Source organism: Haliotis cracherodii, unplaced genomic scaffold (genome assembly GCF_022045235.1).
Source record: "Haliotis cracherodii isolate W230 unplaced genomic scaffold, xgHalCrac1.p SCAF_11, whole genome shotgun sequence".
NCBI classification, from domain to species: domain Eukaryota; kingdom Metazoa; phylum Mollusca; class Gastropoda; order Lepetellida; family Haliotidae; genus Haliotis; species Haliotis cracherodii.
In genome coordinates this window covers 38065896-38088914 of record NW_027266266.1, presented here as the reverse complement: position 1 = coordinate 38088914, position 23019 = coordinate 38065896, and the positions used below count along the sequence as shown (strand labels likewise).

Below are 23019 nucleotides of genomic sequence, written 5' to 3'. Positions count from 1 at the left end.
TTTCTGCAGGACCTCATTCTTTTCACACAAATCAATCCCGATCCATGCAGAAATGACCTATTCATTTTAATATTATTTTTGTAGGGATGTCGACAACACTGTCAGATATTTACAGTTTTACTACTTTTGCGTTTCTTTATTTGCAGAATATATAATTACGTCACTAACTAGTTGAGGGTTTTTTTAAATTAAAAATGTAAGCCAATGCCATTTGAAGTTAACTGTGAAATGCTGGACTTCCTCATTGACAACGTATGTGTGCAGTTTTGAGTATAAGACATTTTGCCAAGAAGTACATGTAGGCATCCACATGGGCAACAGTTGTGCTCCCTTTCATGCTGGCTGATCTGTTTCGTTGTGTATAGGAATCGGAATTTCGGCTCGGATTGGCAAACATCAAAACGTGGGAATTTGTCCAAAACGTTTAACTGAAGCTTCAGGCATATCGCTGAACCGATATCATTCAATTATAGTCAAATGGCCAATTCCCCTCCACTGATTGACTAGCCTGAGCTAAAAATAAAAGAGACCAGCCAAACTGCATCATTTGTATTGTATTTGATGAAGAGTAATTAAGAGGGACAAAAACTGTACATAAAGCAAGATGACTTCAACTTTCCAAAAGTAACTTCTCGTTGTGTCATACCATATGGGTACAATAAGAAATGCTGTTCCTGTGAAAACACTTGCTCACAAATTAAAATTGCTCCGGGTTACCATTTCATGGCGTTACTATATCTTTTTAAACGTTTTATGATTGACATGGGGAAGGCAAATTTCCAATCCGAAGCATAAGTGACAAACATGATGACTTTTTGCTGGTTTATTGATAGGGGCAGCTTTAAAACACGCACACACGCAGGTACGCAGTTTAATGGAGCCCACGATTTCATACAGTTTGTGATAAAAGCCTAAATCTATGGTTTATATATCAGAATTTGCGTGGGAACAGTTTGGCAACTCGCGAACAAAAGCGTACGAAAATTAATTGTCACGAACAATAACGCGTTTACACCATTACAACCCAGTGGCAATGGCCTACAGTTACAATGCCTTGCGCAGTTCAACATTTCACGGAAAATCTATCGGTGTACGACTGAAAATGGTTACACAGGCCGGCTGTTCTCTTACGTTCAATCTTGGAATCATTTCACATCGTCTGCTTTTTAAACCAATCTCATGTTTGCAATTAATAGTACATCCAGAGATTCAGTCTACATACAAAATTGCATAGCCAGTGATGCACTTGCGCTACTGCAAGTTTGAAGCAACGGTATTTTTGCGTCCGAAAATTAACTTCGCAGCAAGGGTTCCCAAATTCATTGGCAGATATAAACTGAATAACTATTTCAGTGGGATTTTATCGAATAAAGAAATTGTCCAAGAAACTGCCAAGAAATCTCAGATATCATACTAAAAGCAACACAAACAAAACAGTATTTGTCACCCATACAATCTCATACATTCCACAACAATCTAAAATCAGAAATACACACCACAAAATCTTTATTCAGAATATACGGCCACGTGGCCAATGGTACAACATATATGATGTGTAGATCTAGATTATAAAAATTACCGTAAGCTGATATTCAAATTATTTATAAAATCATTAGAGTACAGAAAACGAATATGTATTTTAAGAATAAAGATATTTATTTCAATAACACGAGGTTTTGTATTGATCGAAGTGTGACATTTGTATCTTAAAGAAAACTGGTAATAATATGATGGGATGATTATTTTGTCTACACTCCCAATAAACTGAGCGTTTTAATAATAACAAAAGCATTTAAGTTACCAGTTTCAAAAAGTAACTGATCAGGTGGAATACAGTCTTTCAATGAGGTTGTTTCAGAATCTTAAAAATTGTGAGATTGTCAACGAAGTTTAGCTGACAGTCCGATCTGATCTTTCAATAAACTTCAACATACTTCAGGCTCTAATGATGACTTGAGGTGTCAGTAATTTGACAGACACGCTGAATTCTCATTTCATTTCACTCATCCATTTGGGCGAGACAATAGCGTGGATCGATGGTCATGATATCAATCACTGTATTGTCTGGTCCAGACTCGATTATTTACAGACCGCCGTCATATAGCTGGAATATTGTTGAGTGCGGCGTTAAACAACAAAAAAACAAAAATATTTGTCGAGAGAGGCTTCATACTGATGGTCCATATATAATATCTAGAATACGTATGTTTATAGAAACAGCAACGCAATCATCGTAAAAACATATTTGTCAATCATATAAACAATAAGTTCGTGTTCATGACAATACATATTAATCTGCTTGTCGTAAGAGACGACTAACGGGATCGGGGTGGTCAGGCTTGCTGACTTGGTTGATGCATGATGCACAGTAGAAATCTAAAGTCTTGATTCAAAGGTGAGTTCAAAATCTTGTGGTACGTTTGCGAAAGATCCTCCACGTGGCTCAAGGTTCACCTTAGCTCCAGGTGGGAGGGACACTTTGAAATGCCTCATGATTCCAGCCAGCAGAAGATGCAGTTCCGGCTTGGCCACGCTCTCTCCGAGACACACTCTCCTTCCAGCGGAGAACGGAAGCCAGCTCTCTGGTTTGGCAGCCATCTTGCCATCATGGTCAAGGAACCGGTCTGGATTGTATACTTGCGGGTCCCGCCACTGCTCTGGGTCCTGGTGCAAAGCGTAGTGGTTGATGAACACGGTAGTTCCTTTAGGAATGTCATAGCCACCTGAAAATTTAATGATTGAAATACGTTCATATGCATCGATGACAAACAATAACATAAGTCATTTATAACGTGTGCTGTCCTAAATTCTCACTATGATCCCACTCCTAATTTAAGAAAACGCAATAGTATCAATTATATTTTAAACCCCCTCTCAACCCCAAAATAGCAAACGATTGTCCTCTGATCTTGTTGTCTCCTTGCAAGATCTCTTAAGGATGTCTGAACGTATGATTTTGCATTCACTGCGCAACTGTCGTGTATCGTCAGTCCTTTACGACATATTCTAAGTCAGTCTATTGCGAAAGAGGCGATTAAGCCGTGATACATGGACTACAAATCCAAATTTAATTTACCACTAAACATAGCAGACAAAAGAGAAGTATTTCAAAGTTTACAACAGGCTTACGGTGACAGGAAACTGGAATTTGCACTGTAAACTCCTGTTGACTTGCCCTGGAATTTCGCTGTAGTGGGAAATGTGGATTTGGCGCTCAAGCTGATAAGTGCGCCAAGTGCGAAATAATGAATAGTAATAATGGTTCCTTAGAAAAGTTTAAAGCTTAGATCTTTAAAATATCTACTCAGAATATCGACAAATGGACATCCTTAAAATGGAGACTTACCGACTTTCGTATCACACAGTGTTTTGTGGGGAAGTCCGCTTGGCACCACAGTGTGTAACCTCATACTCTCGTGAAGCACTGCGTCAGTGTAAGGGAGACTACTCCTGTCTGATACACTGGGGTAATGACTGGAACCTGGACATTCATACATATATGTTACTCACGAGAATAACCTATAGATAATCTCTTGTCCGATATCTTACTTATTTAAAATAAACCCGGTTCGCATTGGTGGTGCCGTTGCTCGAGCCTTCATCAACATCACTATTTCATCATACAGCCATATCATTATCACTCTCTCATCATCAACGAAACTCACATCATCGCATCACCATATTATTCTATTATACAATCATACTATTATGCCATTGTATCATCATATCATAACATAAAACACTTGTGTAATAATATTGTATCATCACATCATCGTAGCATCATCCAGCGTATCATTACATCCCCGTGTTGTTAAAGTTAAAAAACACATAAATAATTCTCAACTTCATTTATCCCCGACTGTTTCAATATGTTTGCAAAGTGCACTGAAACTCTATTGCTTTTGTGTGTTTTAAAAATTCAGCGAATAGTTAGCGAAACCAAAGGCTGGACCCTTAAATCCCAATGGTAACTATAAAAGTTATAGAAACACATAATTATTCATCAGATCTTACGTGTTCACAGGTAAGCGTGTCACTGACCTTAAACCACGCTACGTAATGCATCAACAAAACTTGACCGACGTCGTCAGAAAGGGAGACCGTGTCAGATGCCATCGCGCCACCACAACTACGTCGACTATGACTTTTCAATGTTTAACTACTTCAGAGTGTAAGCAACAGGGCGTGAATTTCTTCATGTACTCTATCGACCTTTAGCCTAACGTTACCTTAACAATAAACATAGTTGCTTTCGTCTTGTACTTCACACCCGAATCTTGTGTAACAAGCGTATCGTGACATCGTACAATAATATCAGCGTATGAACATATAACTTGTCCTCACCATACCGTATAATATCAGGGTATGAACTTACCCAGGGCACGGTCAACCTCCGTGTGAAGCTTGTCCTGGATGTCAGGGTGCTGGGCCAGTTCAAGTAGCGTCCACAGCAGCGTAAAGCGAGAGGTGTCCATCCCAGCTGCAGGGATACAGTACAATCACTTTTAGTATATCATTAAAGGAAATGAACAAGGACGTACACAATCTTAAACTAATCCTCTCTCTGACAAACATTAAACAATTGAAACAATCTAAACCGGGTTCAGACGATGCAGATCATAGCATGTAAGGGCCTGGTAAGTTGGATGCCAAAAAGAGTTTCCCATTCGACACTAAATAGTTATGTTGAACTGCAACTATTAGCCAACATTTGCAGGAAAAGAGACACACAAGAACGAATTAACAGGAACAACATGGAGAAAAGTAGGTTCAAATATATACCAGCAAATATATCAGAGAGGGTTTGAGTGATATGGCTGTCAGTCATCTGTGACATCACTTCCGGGTCCTCCTCGTCACGAGCTTCTTCTTGAGCCAGCAATAGGGCATCACAAAAGTCACGGATGTTATCTGTTATGAGAACATAATGAACTGAACGATTGGCAAAGGCATACATTAATACAGTTCTGATAATTATGTACATATTCATGTGACTTTCTTTAATAGGGAACATACTATATGGTATAACATTACTCTCTCCTGTGTCTCAAGGAACTCATTCAAGTGTATGAACCAAAACGAAATCTACAATCTGGGTTCAAATTCAATCCATGAGTCCAATTTAACAAAGCCATTATTATCATTATTATTAGTATTATTATCATTATTAAAATACAGCAAAGAGTGTTTGAGTGATCCCGATACAGTCATCATCAGCTCAGGGCCCTTGCTCCCTCTACACACAGCCCAGAGGTTGTTTACGGGCCAAAGCATTTTGTATTCATCATTTTCAATGACACCCTCTACATGGATGGGTCGTACCATGGATGGAGCTCTATGTCAAATCCACAAGCATGGCGAAGACGGTAAAAATTGATCGAGCGACTCTATCATCCGCTTACGATACTGCGTTAGTGCCAATGCTGGGCATCCACTGACAATGTGTTGGACAGTCTGATTTAATTCATTGCATAATCGAGATTTAATATTTACATTTTGATACAAAATCACACATTGACTGTGGGACGTGATTGGTCCTGAGCAGCAAACAGAAAGCCTTCTGTTTCACTTTTCACGCCAGTCGACTTTATCGTAACGAAGGACTCTGCAGGGTTGCTGATCTTCTCAACACACTGCATATAATACGCAGTTGTCGTTAGGATAGCCTATTCTTGAAAAAACACTCTGGGCCGATTTGATATGGCACTTCGCTTGGTTTACACTCATTTCTGTACCGTCCAGCAGTACAGAACCATAAACAAAATCAACACTAACATCACGATTATGTCACACATTATTATTATTATTATCTTGTAATCAAAGAGAACATTAGGAAATGGCATTTCAAGAATGTTTGATATAAAGTTGTTGAGAACTTGTGTTAGAATGAACCTCAAACGAACCTTTGGATATCGTCTGTCGATGTTTGTCAATTTCTTTATTCAAGTTGCCAAAGAAGTCAGCAACTAGTTTAATTACAGTTTTCAGCTTCTTGGTATGGCAGAGACGCAAGGGAGGAATAACATCTTCAAGAAAGCCGTTGCCGAAGTCATCCAGGAAGTAATCCAGAAAATGCAACATCTCTTTGAAGTAGTTGTCATGAACGTCGCATCTGAAAGAGTGGTTCAGACTGTTACTGACAGTATCATGGCGTACCAGTGTAACATAGGAGGATAAGCCCAAAGTGATATAAATGAAATCCACAAGAACGGGTTTGGTGCTGCCTGACAGCCATTTGGTATTTGGCTTAAGAAGTGATATATTTCGGCTTGGACCAGGAATGGGCTTCACAAAGTGAACTTTGATGTAATTGAACGTATGAGAATATGTCATGGCTACTTCATCATGATGCTACAGCTAAAGCAGCCCTCCTTGATTTTGTTTGAAAATGTAAAACCGCGAGCGATGGAAAAGCAGGATCGATCTTGAGAATTTACATTTTCCACTAATACCGAGGACAACATTTGGATACCATGATACAATACAGCAGTCGCGGTATAAAACGAATTCGATTACAGCGCACGAGAGATGGCATCGTATCATGCTAGATTGAACACCCTTTCTACACCTTCCCCGGTGACGCAATGGGAAAACAAGGGGTTACATGATAAGATTCATGTGAAAAACGAATGTGTATTTTAACCAGTCATATGAACTAGGTCTTATAATTCAATTGTAAAACATCCAAGCAGGTCTAACAATTCAAACGTAAAACCTCAAAGCAGGACCAGTAATTCAACATCTAAAACTTCTCAGCATGTTTCACCTGAAAGTATAACCTCTCTCAAGCACGACACGAAATGCCTTTTTCCTGACGTTTGGAAAAGGTTTTGCATATATGAGATGCGATTGGCACCTGTACGTGTGAAAAATCTTGGAGAAATACAAGCCGAATCAATTAGTTGTGACATTTTATTTCATTATTTTATTTGACATTTGGAATAGTGTTGGTTTTATTATAAATGCACTCATTTCCAAGTGTTCCAAATTATTTGGTTATATCTACATGTATGCCTGTAGTTCTGGAATGTTTGGAAACACTCATTAACATCACTGCCCATACCCGTCCATTATCCTGGTGGGTGTGTTATGTCATGTATGCCAGAGGGTTGCAACACAAAACCACATAAATGGCATTTACGTGTGTGTGCATACCATTTGGAATACTTTTGACAGTTTACAATTTCAAACCTTATTTGTAACGTTAGAAATGACATATTTCCCTTAAATTTCCAGGTACAGGAAGTAATAGGAAATTGTACACTTTCGAATGTTTTATGTAGGTTTCGCATACAAGAAATGCGATTGACACCTATACGTGTGAAATACTGGGAGAAATACTTGCCGAATCAATGAGTTGTGTCATTTTATTTCCTTTCATGACCATATACAGGTATCAATGCGGACCATTTGACGAAGAAATGTTACGAAAGAATCGTTGTGCATTAAATGCAAGTAAACACGAACATCTAAGTGCTTACTATATGAACAACTCAAAAATATTCCTCGATAACATTTATGTGAACTTTTTCACTTGTACTATAACCTTCTTAAATGATTTAGGCCTTTATTTTTGGTTAGCCACCATAAAGGTAGTGTATGTTCAGTGAAAGATGCAATGATGTTCGTTTGTTCATTTTGCAATATTGAGAATAGTATACAAATTAAATATTCTAAAAATCTGATATATATTAAAACAAATCTACAGAAAAGATACACTGCTTGCAGTACTCAACACACCTGCTCATGTTGGTTTACATAGTAAATCTGTCTTTTGTATTTTTCTTGTGCATCATTTTACTTTGTTAGTGCTTGTAATATGCAGTTACTAGATGCCTTTTCATATTTCGTTACAAAATATTTGTGAAACTGCTGGGAAGTTTAGTGGATGCAAATCATGGTCAGTTTTATGATAGCGATCTCTCTCTCTCTCTCTTACCCAGAGCATGATTCTTACTCCAACACAAAATTTTCGAGGTTAATCGATCTTGCCACAAATGACACAAACGCCTGTAAAATCACACTACTACATCATTCTGTTAAAATTGATGGCTTCCAACCCAGATCCCCTATAACATAATGGTTGGTGCGAACTTACGTAATCTTAGAGAAAATCGCATTACTCTTGTTCGGTATTGCATTGATAAAGGAAAAATATCATTGATGTACAAATAAAAAGTAGCGGTGACAACAAACAGCCTTGTTATAGACCACTTCTGACATCAAACCAGGGTGTAGGGAGCCCGTACCCTATGCAACATTGGACAATAGTATGAAAGGAGATTGGGGCTCGATACAGTTTCGCTTTTTTATCAGTATTAAACACTTTTTGCTATGACAAATTACATAAGCTTTTCTAAAGTCAATAAAGACTGTGTAGGTGGATTTACATAGAGATTTGCGTGTTAATTCTTGATGTAAGGCTGGATATTTGTTTAATTGTTGATCCCCTCTTTCGGAAACCATTCTGTGCATCGTGATCTTTATCGAAAATCTTACGTTCAGATATATATATACTCTTAATTTATAAAGTAATTCTTACCAGCTCCTTACATCCATACCAACGTTTCAAAAATAGTTTTCACTTTTCCCATTAATTGTGCTTGAATTTCATCGAATCAAAATGAGACTTAATCCAAACATGAGGGGCCACATGGAAATGCACAATTTCATGCAGCGGAGGTTACTATAGGAAGATACCTGCAATACTATAGGCAAGCGTGACAGCAGCTTTATAAGAAGGGTAAGTGAACAAGTGAGTTAGATTTGAGCCCGCCTTAAAAAGTACTTCATTTATAAAACAGACTGTCAGGTTCGTGTTTGAGGAAAGCTTGAAGCGATGCAGATGTTTGACGTTTGCAATTTTGATGAAAACCAACGAGCGTTTCCCGCACGTCTAAGACATTTGTTTTACGTTTGAGCGTCCCCAACTCTCCATGCTGGAGAAAAGTAGTACCTTACAATAACACATTACAGTATTACATCATACATTCCCCGCTATCATATCTACACATACTTCATTTCCCCTTATTTTATCCTTGTGAAAAGGACAGAAGAAACTTGAACTGGGTACACGTATTCAGAACAAGCTATTTTAACTCAGTAACCTTTCCGTATATCCTTGCATAAACCCAACTTTACTGTTAAATCTTTCTTGTGGATGCTATATAATGTCATTATTACCATAAGTTTCAATGTTAGTTATATGGATAATGTTCAACTCACGTGACACTGAAGCAGATATTGTTGATGATGTTGAACACAATGAGGGAGACAACGTGATGAGGATTGAATGGCCCCTTCATCTCCTGTATCCGCTCTATGCCTTTAGTGAGGGAGCGCTCTATCCCCTTTTCTAGGCGGGTACCAGTCATGTAGTGTCTGTGCGATGAGAGAGAACATACAGATATGATCAGAGCGAGTGATATATAATGGTCGGGATGTAGTTTAATGACAAGCAAGGTTATTAGGAGCTCTCCTTTGGTTGGGAGGATGTGTCACACGTTAAGGCACTTATATTTTAACTGGCTGCCATGTTTTCATGTGCTCACCGTTCACTGAAACCTTAAGCATTACTTTCACTTACAAAGCAACAGAAACATTCCCCAACTCCCTGACACTGTTTGCATTTCTTGTCACGTCCGGCAACTAGGGTTATGTCCCTTAGACCGTGAAAGCCTGACGCTGACACTCCCTACCCCTGAAGACCCATCAGTGTTTCATTCATATTAATGTACTTTCGGTGAAAAGTTAAACTTTGACCTATTAACAATATTGTTGGTATATTTACAGAACATGATTGCAACACTATTTACAACTGCTCAACTTCTGTATGATCCTGAATTAGGAAATTCAAGGTAAAGTTCATAATCTTGCTGCCAAGCTAGAGTCTGTCGGCGTCTCTGGGAAGAATATCGTATGCGCTGCTGTCCCACATAAGCAACTGCAGCTCTGCGAAAGTCATCAATGTCATCGGCAACACAATCTGTTCATTTCTTGACTCTCGCCGCGAGAAGAAAATCTACTCCAGGTGCTGCTGTATATGTAGTCTGTATCTTTGTAAACCCCGAGTCCTGCAGGTGCAGAGGTCTATCAACAAGTCTCTTAGTCTCAAGTTTCTTAATGCCAAGTAATATTTACTTACACAAGTTTCCGATGCATATCCTATCAATAATGGTGTCTCACTTCTCTCTGCATTCTATTTGCTGATCGTTATTGAAATTTGTGCACATAGTGTTCCTTCCCAAACCTCCTTCTCAGTGATTAACTTGCATCATCATACTTCATGAAGATCGGGTAGACTATTCAGGAATTCCCGTGCGTAACCTTTCCAGGAGGGATGCAAACTGGCCACCATTTGTCTGTTTTCCGATATCTCTTGCTCTGATTGCTTCAAATGACTTTTCATTCCACTATTATCATCACTGTTCCAAGAAACGCCAATACCCGCACAGGTTTGTTTCTTGTTTTAACCACTTCCACTGGTGAAAAATCGTAACACAGCTAATTAAATTGTTATATCACGACAGATGTATTTTTGTCTCAAAACCAAACCAAATATCCTAGCGACGTGTTCAAAACATTCGATCACTTACAATTACGTACCAAGTACTTAACGACATTTAAATTCCCCAACTCACTGACAGTGTTTACATTCGTTTCCACTTCCAGTAACAAGACGTATCGCCCCTAGATTCTAAGAGCCGGACACAAACAACACAACACGGAGAATTTTGAAAAGGAGCTTGATCCCTTTACATGTCTACTCAAACTGGTGGCGTTTAATTTTGTCTTCACATCAGAGTGTATGCAAATGTTCTGTCAAGTATTGATATTATGTGTTCATAAAGGACCGTCTTAAAATACGAACTGTATGTGCGGAATCTTGCGTTTACAGTGAAATCACAGTATCACCACTCCATTGCTGCCTCAGCCATAACGTAAGTAGCTGAATACACGAAGTGGACCCGAATGCTGTGATATATATTGACTATTAATTTAAGCTGGAGTCATTTTGGCCGACACAGTCGATATTAGTATTGGCAGGGGTATCTCTCATATACTGGAACACAAAAACTAAAACTAATCATATTCACTAAGTCACTAATTCACTGGAAAAATATTTAAACTACAGTACTTGTTGATACTTATACAATACTTATTCTACACTGGATAATATTCAGGACATTCTTGTTATATTTTATTAAATATCATCTTGCCTTGTGAAGTCATTTATGGAAACACACCTCAATATCAGCAGCAATATTTCAGCATGTCTGCGAATTGATACATGATGTGACTATCTGTTTTATATGGAGGAGCTCACTTCAATGCTTTGGTAGCCAGCTTTCTGTGTAGTTTCCAAGTAGGGCTGTAGTCTCCGAGGGCGATATTCTTACCTCCGTCGTTGAAGAGGTCCGCTAGGCAGAAACATGATATATATCTAAGTGTGTAAACAAATTGAATATTTTCTATCTACTCCAATCGAAAAAGGCACACATACTACCATTTTTGATTTGGTCATTCAACTGAAGGAATTTGGCTGTTCCGATGTCGCTACTTACTGTAGCGGGAAGGATAGTAGATCACCTATGTTTCATAATACACGACAAAATTGCCAATTGTGGATAAAGGATAAGAGCAGCGGAGTCTCTTCCCGTGACGATCAGGGGTAGAATAGGTCTTCAGCACCCCATGCTAGCCATAAAAGGCGACTATGTTTGTCGAAAAAGAGGACTAACGGGATCGAGTGGTCAGGCTTGCTGGCCTGCTGGCTTGCTTGATGCATGTCGTATCCCAAGTGCGTAGAGCGATGCTCATGATGTTAATCACTGTATTGTCTGGTTCAGACACCAAGCAACCAAACACAAAATTTAAATGACCCTTTTTGCATAAAACGTTCCTGTTTAGTCAACACCATTTATTGTACAGATTGTGTGGACTGTATGGGATCAAGCTTCAACACAGATCACTACCAGACGCGAAGATCTTTAAAACAATTTGAAGCCTATAGTGTGTGATATCGTTGAGCATAGAATCGTGGTGCAACTTTGCATGAATCCTATCATAATTACATGTGTAAGACTTTGGGCGCCCTGCAAAGTCCGCCTGTCGCTTAACCATCGCCTCCAACACAACGTCAATATTGTTGAGGGCCACCATTGTCATTGGTCCTTTAAAGAAAAAAACGTTCTTATCATGTCAGATACTACACTGATAAAATCAAATAACGCCTTTTTGTTAAGTTGCACCTGTCATAAAACTATGTTTGCACTCGATACGTTACTCCCGCCGCGTGTATATATTTTGTACAAGTCAAAACATCATATGCAATAATATAAGTGTAAATACATTTGATATACGTGTAATTCCATATGAGAAATATATCCGTCAATATCCGTTATTCCTAATCAGTGTTTGTTTGGGATCTTCTGAGCCTCATGGGGAGAACTGAACAGGACAAACCTCTTCGATGATGTTATGACACGAATATATTTCGATATTGCCATTGCCTTGCATTCTTCACAACAAATAGTCTTCTTTTGATTCTGAGTTTCGAAACCACGAATATCCAATGTAACATATCTCCATTCTATACATGATAAACACCCTTTATCAACTCGTTACCATAGATTCACCAAGTGATTTAACCATCTTCATCTCTGTCATCACTTTCTCTTGCTCATAAGGGGCGTTTGGGTAGCCTAGTGGTTAAAGCTTTCGCTCGTCACGCCGAAGACCCGGGTTCGATTCCCGACGTGGGTACAATGTGTAAAGCTCACTCACTCACTCTTCCTCTTATGTGTCATTTGACTGGCCTGGATATTCGAATCGGGCTCAACAAGCTATAGTAACAGGGTCCAGGGTATATGTTATGAGAAAATGGAGATATACAACACTGGAAAATAAAAGTGGGGTTAAGGGTTATATTTCAGTTTTAACACGTTCAAAAGTATCCGTGACATGGAACTGTTTACATACCCATATTAAACTTCACAACTGGACCATACTGAACTGTCCACTCCGTCATCTTCTCGTAGATAGTTGCATTCCGGAACTCTGTAGTTGTAATAACTTCGTTTAAAAAAACATGTTTTCTGCGGGACAACTCCTGTCCCTGATCATGTTATTAATGTCCATTCATTAATTCCATAGCAACTGAAACTGATGTATGTCGTGAGTGGCAGCATAAGAAGACATTGTGCAGTGAGCATGTCCCTCTGTGATGTGGATTTTGCGCAATACAAAAAGCCTCAGGTTAAAATATAAAATGCACCAAAGAGGGTTTTGGTGGTCATGCAAGCGTAACATTTCGAAAGCTTATTATTACTGGTAGTAGTAGTAGTAGTAGTAGTAGTAGTAGTAGTAGTAGTAGTAGTAGTAGTAGTAGTAGTAGTAGAAGCAGTAGTATGCTGCTACTTCAAACTTATATTATGTTTTACTGACTCGAAAACAATGTGGGTGTTACTACTGATGCCGAAATGCATTCCCCCAGTCATGCATATTTTGTGCAGACACATGTACAAGCGAAAATAACATTTCCATTATCACCAGAAATATCTGCTGAAAGCAGAGTCCATTGTACGATACCGACTGCTTCGTCCAACACATGCAAAGACAAGTCAAGGTCAGCATAATAATAATTTCTAAGGTAGTAATATTGACAATAGCTTGGGATACCCGGAAGATACCAAGAAAAAAGGTATGAAAGTAGGCGAGTTATAGTCTATTTACAAGTAAAGCTGGTTTGATAAGATATGTATATTTATGATTTTTTTATTTCAAACAAAACAAAAACAAAACTTCTACATGGAGCCGTGATATTGTCCACAACAGCGTTGTCACACCTTTGAAATAGAAACCCTTTCTCAAAACTTAAAAGATGGTATACGTTATTTGTTCTGTTCAAGATATAGTTAGAATGTTACCAGTGACATACATTCTTCCCGACATAGTTATTGTATTACCAGTGCCATTTATTGTTCCTCATATAGTTAAAGGGTTATCAGTGACGATCATTGTTCCCCATATAGTTAGAGAGTTACCAGTGTCATTCATTGTTCCCCGTATGGTTAGAGTGTTACCAGTGACATTCATTGTCCACATATAGTTAGAGAGTTAGCAGTGACATAAATTGTTCCTGCCGACATAGTTATTGTATTACCAGTGACATTCATTGTTACCAATACAGTTAGAGAGTTACCAGTGACATTCATTGTTACCAATACAGTTAGAGAGTTACCAGTGACGATCATTGTTCCCCATACAGTTAGAGAGTTACCAGTGACATCCATTGTTCCCCATACAGTTAGAGTGTTACCAGTGACATTCATTGTTCCCCATACAGTTAGAGTGTTACCAGTGACGATCATTGTTCCCCATACAGTTAGAGTGTTACCAGTGACGATCATTGTTCCCCATACAGTTAGAGTGTTACCAGTGACATTCATTGTTCCCCATATAGTTAAAGTGTTACCAGTGACGATCATTGTTCCCCATACAGTTAGAGTGTTACCAGTGACGATCATTGTTCCCCATACAGTTAGAGTGTTACCAGTGACATTCATTGTTCCCCATACAGTCAGAGTGTTACCAGTGACATTCATTGTTCCCCATACAGTCAGAGGGTTACCAGTGACATCCATTGTTCCCCATATAGTTAGAGTGTTGCCAGTGACATTCATTGTTCCCCATACAGTTAGAGAGTTACCAGTGACAATCATTGTTCCCTGTATAGTTAGAGTGTTGCCAGTGACATTCATTGTTCCCCATATAGTTAAAATGTTACCAGTGACAATCATTGTTCCCCATACAGTTAAATTGTTACCAGTGACAATCATTGTTCCCTGTATAGTTAGAGTGTTACCAGTGACAATCATTGTTCCCCTTATAGTAAGGGAGTTACCAGTGACAATCATTGTTGTCCGTATAATTAGTGTGTTACCAGTGACAATCATTGTTCCCCATATAGTAAGGGAGTTACCATTGACAATCATTGTTCCCCATGCAGTTAGAGTGTTACCAGGGACATTCATTGTTCCTTATGTAGTTAGAGTATTACCAGGGACATTCATTGTTCCCCATATAGTAAGGGAGTTACCAGGGACATTCATTGTTCCCCATACCAGTGGAGTGTTACCAGTGACATTCATTGTCCACATATAGTTAAAGGGTTACCAGTGACATTCATTGTCCACATATAGTTAGAGAGTTACCAGTGACATTCATTGTTCCCCATATAGTAAGGGAGTTACCTGTGACAAACATTGTTCCCCATACAGTTAGAGTGTTACCAGTGACAATCATTGTTACCCATATAGTAAGGGAGTTACCAGTGGCATTCATTGTTCCCCGTATAGTTAAAGTGTTACCAGTGACAATCATTGTTCCCCATATAGTTAAAGTGTTACCAGTGACAATCATTGTTCCCCTTATAGTAAGGGAGTTACCAGTGACAAACATTGTTCCCCATACAGTAAGAGTGTTACCAGGGTAATCCATTGTTCCCCATACAGTCAGAGTGTTGCCAGTGACAATCATTGTTACCAATACAGTTAGAGAGTTACCAGTGACAATCATTGTTCCCCATACAGTTAGAGTGTTACCAGTGACGATCATTGTTCCCCATATAGTTAGAGTGTTGCCAGTGACATTCATTGTTCCCCATATAGTTAAAGTGTTACCAGTGACAATCATTGTTCCCCATATAGTTAAAGTGTTGCCAGTGACAATCATTGTTCCCTGTATAGTTAGAGTGTTGCCAGTGACATTCATTGTTCCCCATATAGTTAAAGTGTTACCAGTGACATTCATTGTTCCCCATATAGTTAAAGTGTTACCAGTGACAATCATTGTTCCCCGTATAGTTAGAGTGTTACCAGTGACAATCATTGTTCCCCTTATAGTAAGGGAGTTACCAGTGACAATCATTGTTGCCCGTATAATTAGTGTGTTACCAGTGACAATCATTGTTCCCCATATAGTAAGGGAGTTACCATTGACAATCATTGTTCCCCATGCAGTTAGAGTGTTACCAGGGACATTCATTGTTCCTTATGTAGTTAGAGTATTACCAGGGACATTCATTGTTCCCCATATAGTAAGGGAGTTACCAGGGACATTCATTGTTCCCCATACCAGTGGAGTGTTACCAGTGACATTCATTGTCCACATATAGTTAAAGGGTTACCAGTGACATTCATTGTTCCCCATATAGTTAAAGGGTTACCAGTGACATACATTCTTCCCCATATACTTAGAGTGTTACCAGTGGCATTTATTGTTCCTCATATAGTTAAAGGGTTATCAGTGACAATCATTGTTCCCCATATAGTTAGAGAGTTACCAGTGACAATCATTGTTCCTCATACAGTTAGAGTATTACCAGTGACAATCATTGTTCCCCATATAGTAAGGGAGTTACCAGTGACAAACATTGTTCCCTATACAGTTAGAGTGTTACCAGTGACAATCATTGTTCCCCATATAGTAAGGGAGTTACCAGTGACAAACATTGTTCCCCATACAGTTAGAGTGTTACCAGTGACAATCATTGTTCCCCATATAGTAAGGGAGTTACCAGTGACATTCATTGTTCCCCGTATAGTTAAAGTGTTACCAGTGACAATCATTGTTCCCCATATAGTTAAAGTGTTACCAGTGACAATCATTGTTCCCCTTATAGTAAGGGAGTTACCAGTGACAAACATTGTTCCCCATACAGTTAGAGTGTTACCAGGGTAATCCATTGTTCCCCATACAGTCAGAGTGCTGCCAGTGACAATCATTGTTACCAATACAGTTAGAGAGTTACCAGTGACAATCATTGTTCCCCATACAGTTAGAGTGTTACCAGTAACGATCATTGTTACCAATACAGTTAGAGAGTTACCAGTGACGATCATTGTTCCCCATACAGTTAGAGTGTTACCAGTGACATTCATTGTTCCCCATATAGTCAGAGTGTTGCCAGTGACATTCATTGTTCCCCATATAGTCAGAGTGTTGCCAGTGACATTCATTGTTCCCCATATAGTTAAAGTGTTACCAGTGACAATCATTGTTCCCCATATAGTTAAAGTGTTACCAGTGACAATCATTGTTCCCCATATAGTCAGAGTGTTGCCAGTGACATTCATTGTTCCCCATATAGTTAGAGTGTTACCAGTGACATTCATTGTTCCCCATATAGTTAAAGTGTTACCAGTGACAATCATTGTTCCCCATATAGTTAAAGTGTTACCAGTGACAATCATTGTTCCCGGTATAGTTAGAGTGTTACCAGTGACAATCATTGTTCCCCTTATAGTATGGGAGTTACCAGTGACAATCATTGTTGCCCGTATAGTTAGTGTGTTACCAGTGACAATCATTGTTCCCCATATAGTAAGGGAGTTACCAGTGACAATCATTGTTCCCCATGCAGTTAGAGAGTTACCAGGGACATTCATTGTTCCCCATATAGTAAGGGAGTTACCAGTGACAATCATTGTTCCCCATACAGTTAGAGTGTTACCAGTGACGATCATTGTTACCAATACAGTTAGAGAGTTACCAGTGACGATCATTGTTCCCCATACAGTTAGAGTGTTACCAGTGACATTCATTGTTCCCCATATAGTCAGAGTGTTGCCAGTGACATTCATTGTTCCCCATATAGTTAAAGTGTTACCAGTGACAATCATTGTTCCCCATATAGTTAAAGTGTTACCAGTGACAATCATTGTTCCCCATATAGTCAGAGTGTTGCCAGTGACATTCATTGTTCCCCATATAGTTAGAGTGTTGCCAGTGACATTCATTGTTCCCCATATAGTTAAAGTGTTACCAGTGACAATCATTGTTCCCCATATAGTTAAAGTGTTACCAGTGACAATCATTGTTCCCGGTATAGTTAGAGTGTTACCAGTGACAATCATTGTTCCCCTTATAGTATGGGAGTTACCAGTGACAATCATTGTTGCCCGTATAGTTAGTGTGTTACCAGTGACATTCATTGTTCCCCATATAGTAAGGGAGTTACCAGTGACAATCATTGTTCCCCATGCAGTTAGAGTGTTACCAGGGTAATCCATTGTTCCCCATACAGTCAGAGTGTTGCCAGTGAAAATCATTGTTCCCCATATAGTTAAAGTGTTACCAGTGACAATCATTGTTCCCCATGCAGTTAGAGTGTTACCAGGGTAATCCATTGTTCCCCATACAGTCAGAGTGTTGCCAGTGACATTCATTGTTCCCCATATAGTTAAAGTGTTACCAGTGACAATCATTGTTGCCCGTATAGTTAGTGTGTTGCCAGTGAAAATCATTGTTCCCCATATAGTTAGAGTGTTACCAGTGACGATCATTGTTCCCCATATAGTTGAAGGGTTACCAGTGACATTCATTGTTCCCCATATAGTTAGAGTGTTACCAGTGACATTCATTGTTACCCATATAGTTGAAGGGTTACCAGTGACATTCATTGTTCCCCATACAGTTAGAGTGTTACCAGTGACATTCATTGTTCCCCATATAGTTAGAGTGTTACCAGTGACATTCATTGTTACCCATATAGTTGAAGGGTTACCAGTGACATTCATTGTTACCCATATAGTTAGAGAGTTACCAGTGACAATCATTGTTCCCCATACAGTTAGAGAGTTACCAGTGACATTCATTGTTACCCATATAGTTAGCGTCTTACCAGTGACATTCATTGTTACCCATACAGTTAGCGTCTTACCAGTGACATTCATTGTTACCCATACAGTTAGAGAGTTACCAGTGACATTCATTGTTACCCATATAGTTGAAGGGTTACCAGTGACATTCATTGTTCCCCATATAGTTAGCATGTTACCAGTGTTCATTGTTCCCCATACAGTTAGCGTCTTACCAGTGACATTCATTGTTCCCCATATAGTTAGAATATGACAAGTGACATTAGATGTATAATGTATATATATTACATTTGGCGTGAGCACAGCTTGTCATAACATTACCCAAGAGGTTCCCAAGCAACGGCCATCCTCGGGGTCCAGGGGGTAGCTTGTACCTCTTCTTGGTGATCAGATAAACGACCGCCCCGACTCCGAGTCCTAGTAGAACAGCCCGGCCGGTGGGACTGGTAGGCAACCTCTCCTCCCACCCCTTGATCCAGTCCAGTAGCTGCTCCAGGTAAGGCAGCCTCTGTAGCAACTCCATATCCATCTTCATGAACCTGCAGTACACACGCCAACATCAAGACATTGAAGAATTGAGGTTATTCCTTTTACGCGTTTATGGAGGTTATTGTGTGCACAGCAGTGTATATAGCTTCATAAACGAAAACAAATATCGAAATCAATTCTTATAAGTAAATACGTCAACCTGCTTACTTCACCTTTACCATACAAAAATCTGAAGACACCTACACGAATCAGTGACTTCGTTCAGCGCCGTAATGCAACTCATGCCCCATTCTATTATCAGCCATTGAAGGAACGTCAGTCCGTTGGTGGCCTATCGGTTAATTGAAACAAACATGTAAACGCAAACAAATGCCACGGAATACTTGCAATTATGTTTTACAACATGTACGAATGTAAAAGATACCGCTACTATATATTTCCATATGAAACAGACTTGCAATATTGTGTCCCGTACAAAATATTCCTGAAGAAAAACATTAGTTTTTAGGCTTAGAAAGTGACATATTCGAATCAAAATACTGATATTCATTAGCTGCATCATGTTATGTAAGTGTTCCATGGCAATGGTTATAGGACTCTATATTTGCTTCCCGTGTCCCGTTGCATCATACCAGTCGTCTATGGCTCCGCGATTTGCTGTGCAGTGTTGCGTCCCTTGGGCACGCGAGAAACCTGTGCTTGTGGGATCGAATCCCGGTTCGCACCGATTATGTTTCTAGGTGTATCAGCGCCATACCCGTGCTCGTGGGTTTCAACGAAGTGGTAAACGTATGAGACCTGCATCACTTCGGGCTTTCCTCCCACATTAAGCTGACACGACGTGATATAACTGGAATACTGTTTAAAGCGGCGTTAAACCCAACCCACTCACTCACTCGTTGCATCACATATGACACAGTGACATTTTAAGCAAAAATGCATTATCGCATTGCTGTTTCTCATACTTACTCAGTTCAGTTGTTTACACTCATTGTTTTTAAACAGTGTTGATACAAGACGCAGTTAGTATTCATATCTAAAGCTTATTATCATTAGTTTTCTAATCAAATGTCGAATAAAAGTAAATCTTATCACTGATAAGTATACATTTTATCCTTTAGGAACAAACTATAAGGTAAAAAGGAATACTTACATGAGGTTGTTTTCTTGTTTACTCTCAATTACCAGATATTCCGAGTTTGAATACATGTACAGGTAAGCTATTTGATCGTTTAACCAGTGTACGTTCAGTCATGGAAAAAATCTGCTTGAAAATAGCCATAACTTCTACCACCTCCGAGCGCAAATAAAATGAAAGGGATAAGAAATTCTCGGATAGAAATGATGAAAGAATCATTCAATAATTGTGCTATAACAAGATGTCTCATTGTGGTGGGCAATATTTTAGCAGCAGAATAGACATAGCTCTTCGCACAGTGTGGTGTCTCTACACGTATGACAATGGAGTGAGTGAGTGAGTGAGTATGGTTTTAGGCCGCTTTTAGCAATATTCCAGCAATATCACGGCGGGTGACACCAGAAATGGGCTTCACACATTGTACCCATGTCGGGAATCGAACCCGGGTCTTCGGCGTGACGAGCGAACGCTTTAACCACTGGGCTACCCGACCGCCCCATACAATGGAGAACAATTGATGATGATGATAATGATGATGATGATGATGATGATGATGATGATGTTTGTTGTTTAACGCCGCACTCAGCAATATTCCAGCTATATACGACGGCTTCTTTTTTGCACTCGGGTAGGACGATTGTATGCAAATCGGACATTCTCTCACACCTGGACCTTCAGTTACGTAACTGACAGTCTCTTCATTGAGCGCACTGTATAGATCCGCACCCACGAGAGAGAATCCGTCTACCTAACCGGACAATATTTCACCTCAGACATTTACTCATGTGACAGCGTTTCACAAAGTGGCAGATATAGGTCATACCTATCGACAAATTTTACGAGCATCTGGTTACCCAATCGGAGATTATTTCACTCCAGACACTCATAAAGTGGCAGATATACAGACTTTAACGGACCAGTTTTCTTTAAATGCGATGTACTGTGATACTATAAAGTGGTATATAGGTAGATATATTACTAGTAGATAGATGTAAACACATTTGATGATACATCTGTGAGGTTTAAGTTGATTTTGACAGCCCGGGCCAAGTCGGCCCGAACACTTCTGATAAAGAATGTTGAGAATGTAGAGGGAAAAGGACTTCATTTTGAGCACCGTGTTTTCTTTGAACTACCGCAATATGAGACACTATAAATTGGTATATAGATAGATTATAATATCAATCTATAGTTTAGTTATGTTTAGTATTTAGTTTAGTATGTTTAGTAACTTCATAAGTGCTTTAACAGTTATTAACACGTGTCGCGTCAGCCCCATGAAATTCGCGAATATCCACTTCCAGAAAACATCCTGGGTTGGTTTAACATGAATGAGTAAAGGTTAATTAGGGATGCCAAACACGTTAATTAATAATGAAAGAAGAGTAGTCAAAATACTGTCACTTCCTGCCCAGGGCATCACACACCCACAGGCTGAGAACACAGTCACGAAACTGGCTTTTCTACGTAGTCATAATTATCAGTTTATTACATTGTTGAATATACATTTTCAATCAAAACTCAATTAATTGAGCAAAACTATACGTTTGTGGACATTTGAGATCTGCACATTTCGTTTTATTATTCTGCAATCCATTTTTAGTATTACCCACAGGCCCGGCCCGGTCCGACCTTTAGGCAATCCCGCTGTACAACACGTTGTGCAATACCAACGCGCGTGCTAATGGACTGCGGGAATAAGTTTCACTAACAAATATTTAAAAATCCCCAACATCACTTGGCTTCTTCGACGACATGTGAGATGCTAGATCACCGAGAGGAGCTTTATTTCTTTAAGAAATTACAAACGACAAGTATAATTAATAAAATACTAAACTAGCTTCCGTGTAATACCAATGAATACGTGAAGAGGTCTGGAATCTGACTAGATTTCGCTCGTCAGATACCAGAACTATTCACTCGTTTCATAAAATTGGTATTACACGGGGGCTCGTTTAGTATTCTCTTCATATGAATCATTGAAACGCAATACTGCTTGGTTATTTCTGAAGCACATTGTCAAGCAAAGATAGACACATACAGACCCTGGCCCCGCAATACGTCTCGTTTCTAGATAACACTGTATTGGAATTAACTGTGTACTAACAGAAGCGTTATCAAGGTTGACATTACCTGTGTTCAACCAGATGCACTTGTGCAGCCGCCGACTGCAGGCGGACCGTTAAATACAGCCACTGAGGGTCTACATGGGTGATCTTAGAGGGTGTAAATAGGGGTGCCATTTCTACGTGAAAAGGGTTTTAACATCGTACAATTCAAGATTATTGTACTTATATAGCGACGTGCATGCACGTGTATGTGGGTGTGTGGCTGCTTGTATACGTACTTGTTCAGACTCATGCTGGTTTCATAATGCTAGTTACCCCACTGAGATACCATATAAACCGACCTCGAGCCGAAGAATCCTTGTTTTGAATTCTGAATGCGGGATTGCTTTCAGTCGGGCCGGACCAAGACGGGCCAAAGTTATTATTGGCTAATTACTCCATTATCGACGACCACATACACGTTATTACCTACATGTTATTAATCAAACATACACACAAGACATTAATGGACATATACAAATCACGAAACGTGTAGCATAATTCAGTTATTTCGAGTAAATCGCTTGAAAATGAAAACGTCGAGCAGTCTGTGAAAGTGGCTAAGCGAGGTTACATGGAAAGGAGGAATCGGTAAACGCAACAGGATATCAAATACTTCCAA

The 23019-nt window shown here is 39.3% G+C and overlaps 1 protein-coding gene across 2 annotated transcripts; it reads right to left on the bottom strand.

The window, feature by feature from the left end:
• Window positions 1-1523: 1523 nt before the first annotated feature.
• LOC139456472 (steroid 17-alpha-hydroxylase/17,20 lyase-like) lies at window positions 1524-22646 on the bottom strand. 2 transcript variants are annotated; one of them, XM_071238204.1, is made up of 12 exons: window positions 22637-22646; window positions 19395-19482; window positions 18984-19201; window positions 12982-13059; window positions 12075-12173; window positions 11327-11420; window positions 9226-9381; window positions 5904-6112; window positions 4783-4911; window positions 4376-4480; window positions 3347-3481; window positions 1524-2723 (listed from the first exon to the last, which is right to left on the bottom strand). In XM_071238204.1, the coding sequence occupies exons 3-12, from the start codon at window positions 19195-19197 to the stop codon at window positions 2377-2379; spliced, it is 1566 nt and encodes a 521-aa protein (XP_071094305.1). In that variant the 5' UTR covers window positions 19198-19201; window positions 19395-19482; window positions 22637-22646; the 3' UTR covers window positions 1524-2376. The 2 variants fall into 2 exon arrangements, with proteins under 2 accessions (XP_071094305.1, XP_071094304.1); XM_071238203.1 differs by lacking the exons at window positions 19395-19482; window positions 22637-22646 and adding an exon at window positions 22423-22471.
• Between the last annotated feature and the right edge of the window lie 373 nt (window positions 22647-23019).

Coding starts and splice junctions, on each gene's coding strand:
- LOC139456472 (XM_071238204.1), bottom strand. CDS start 19,197: ATGAAGATGGATATGGAGTTGCTACAGAGGCTGCCTTACCTGGAGCAG. Junction 6,113..9,225: donor AATATCTGCTTCAGTGTCAC/GTGAGTTGAACA, acceptor CCACTCTTTCAG/ATGCGACGTTCATGACAACT. Junction 3,482..4,375: donor GGAGGTTGACCGTGCCCTGG/GTAAGTTCATAC, acceptor ATGAATGTCCAG/GTTCCAGTCATTACCCCAGT.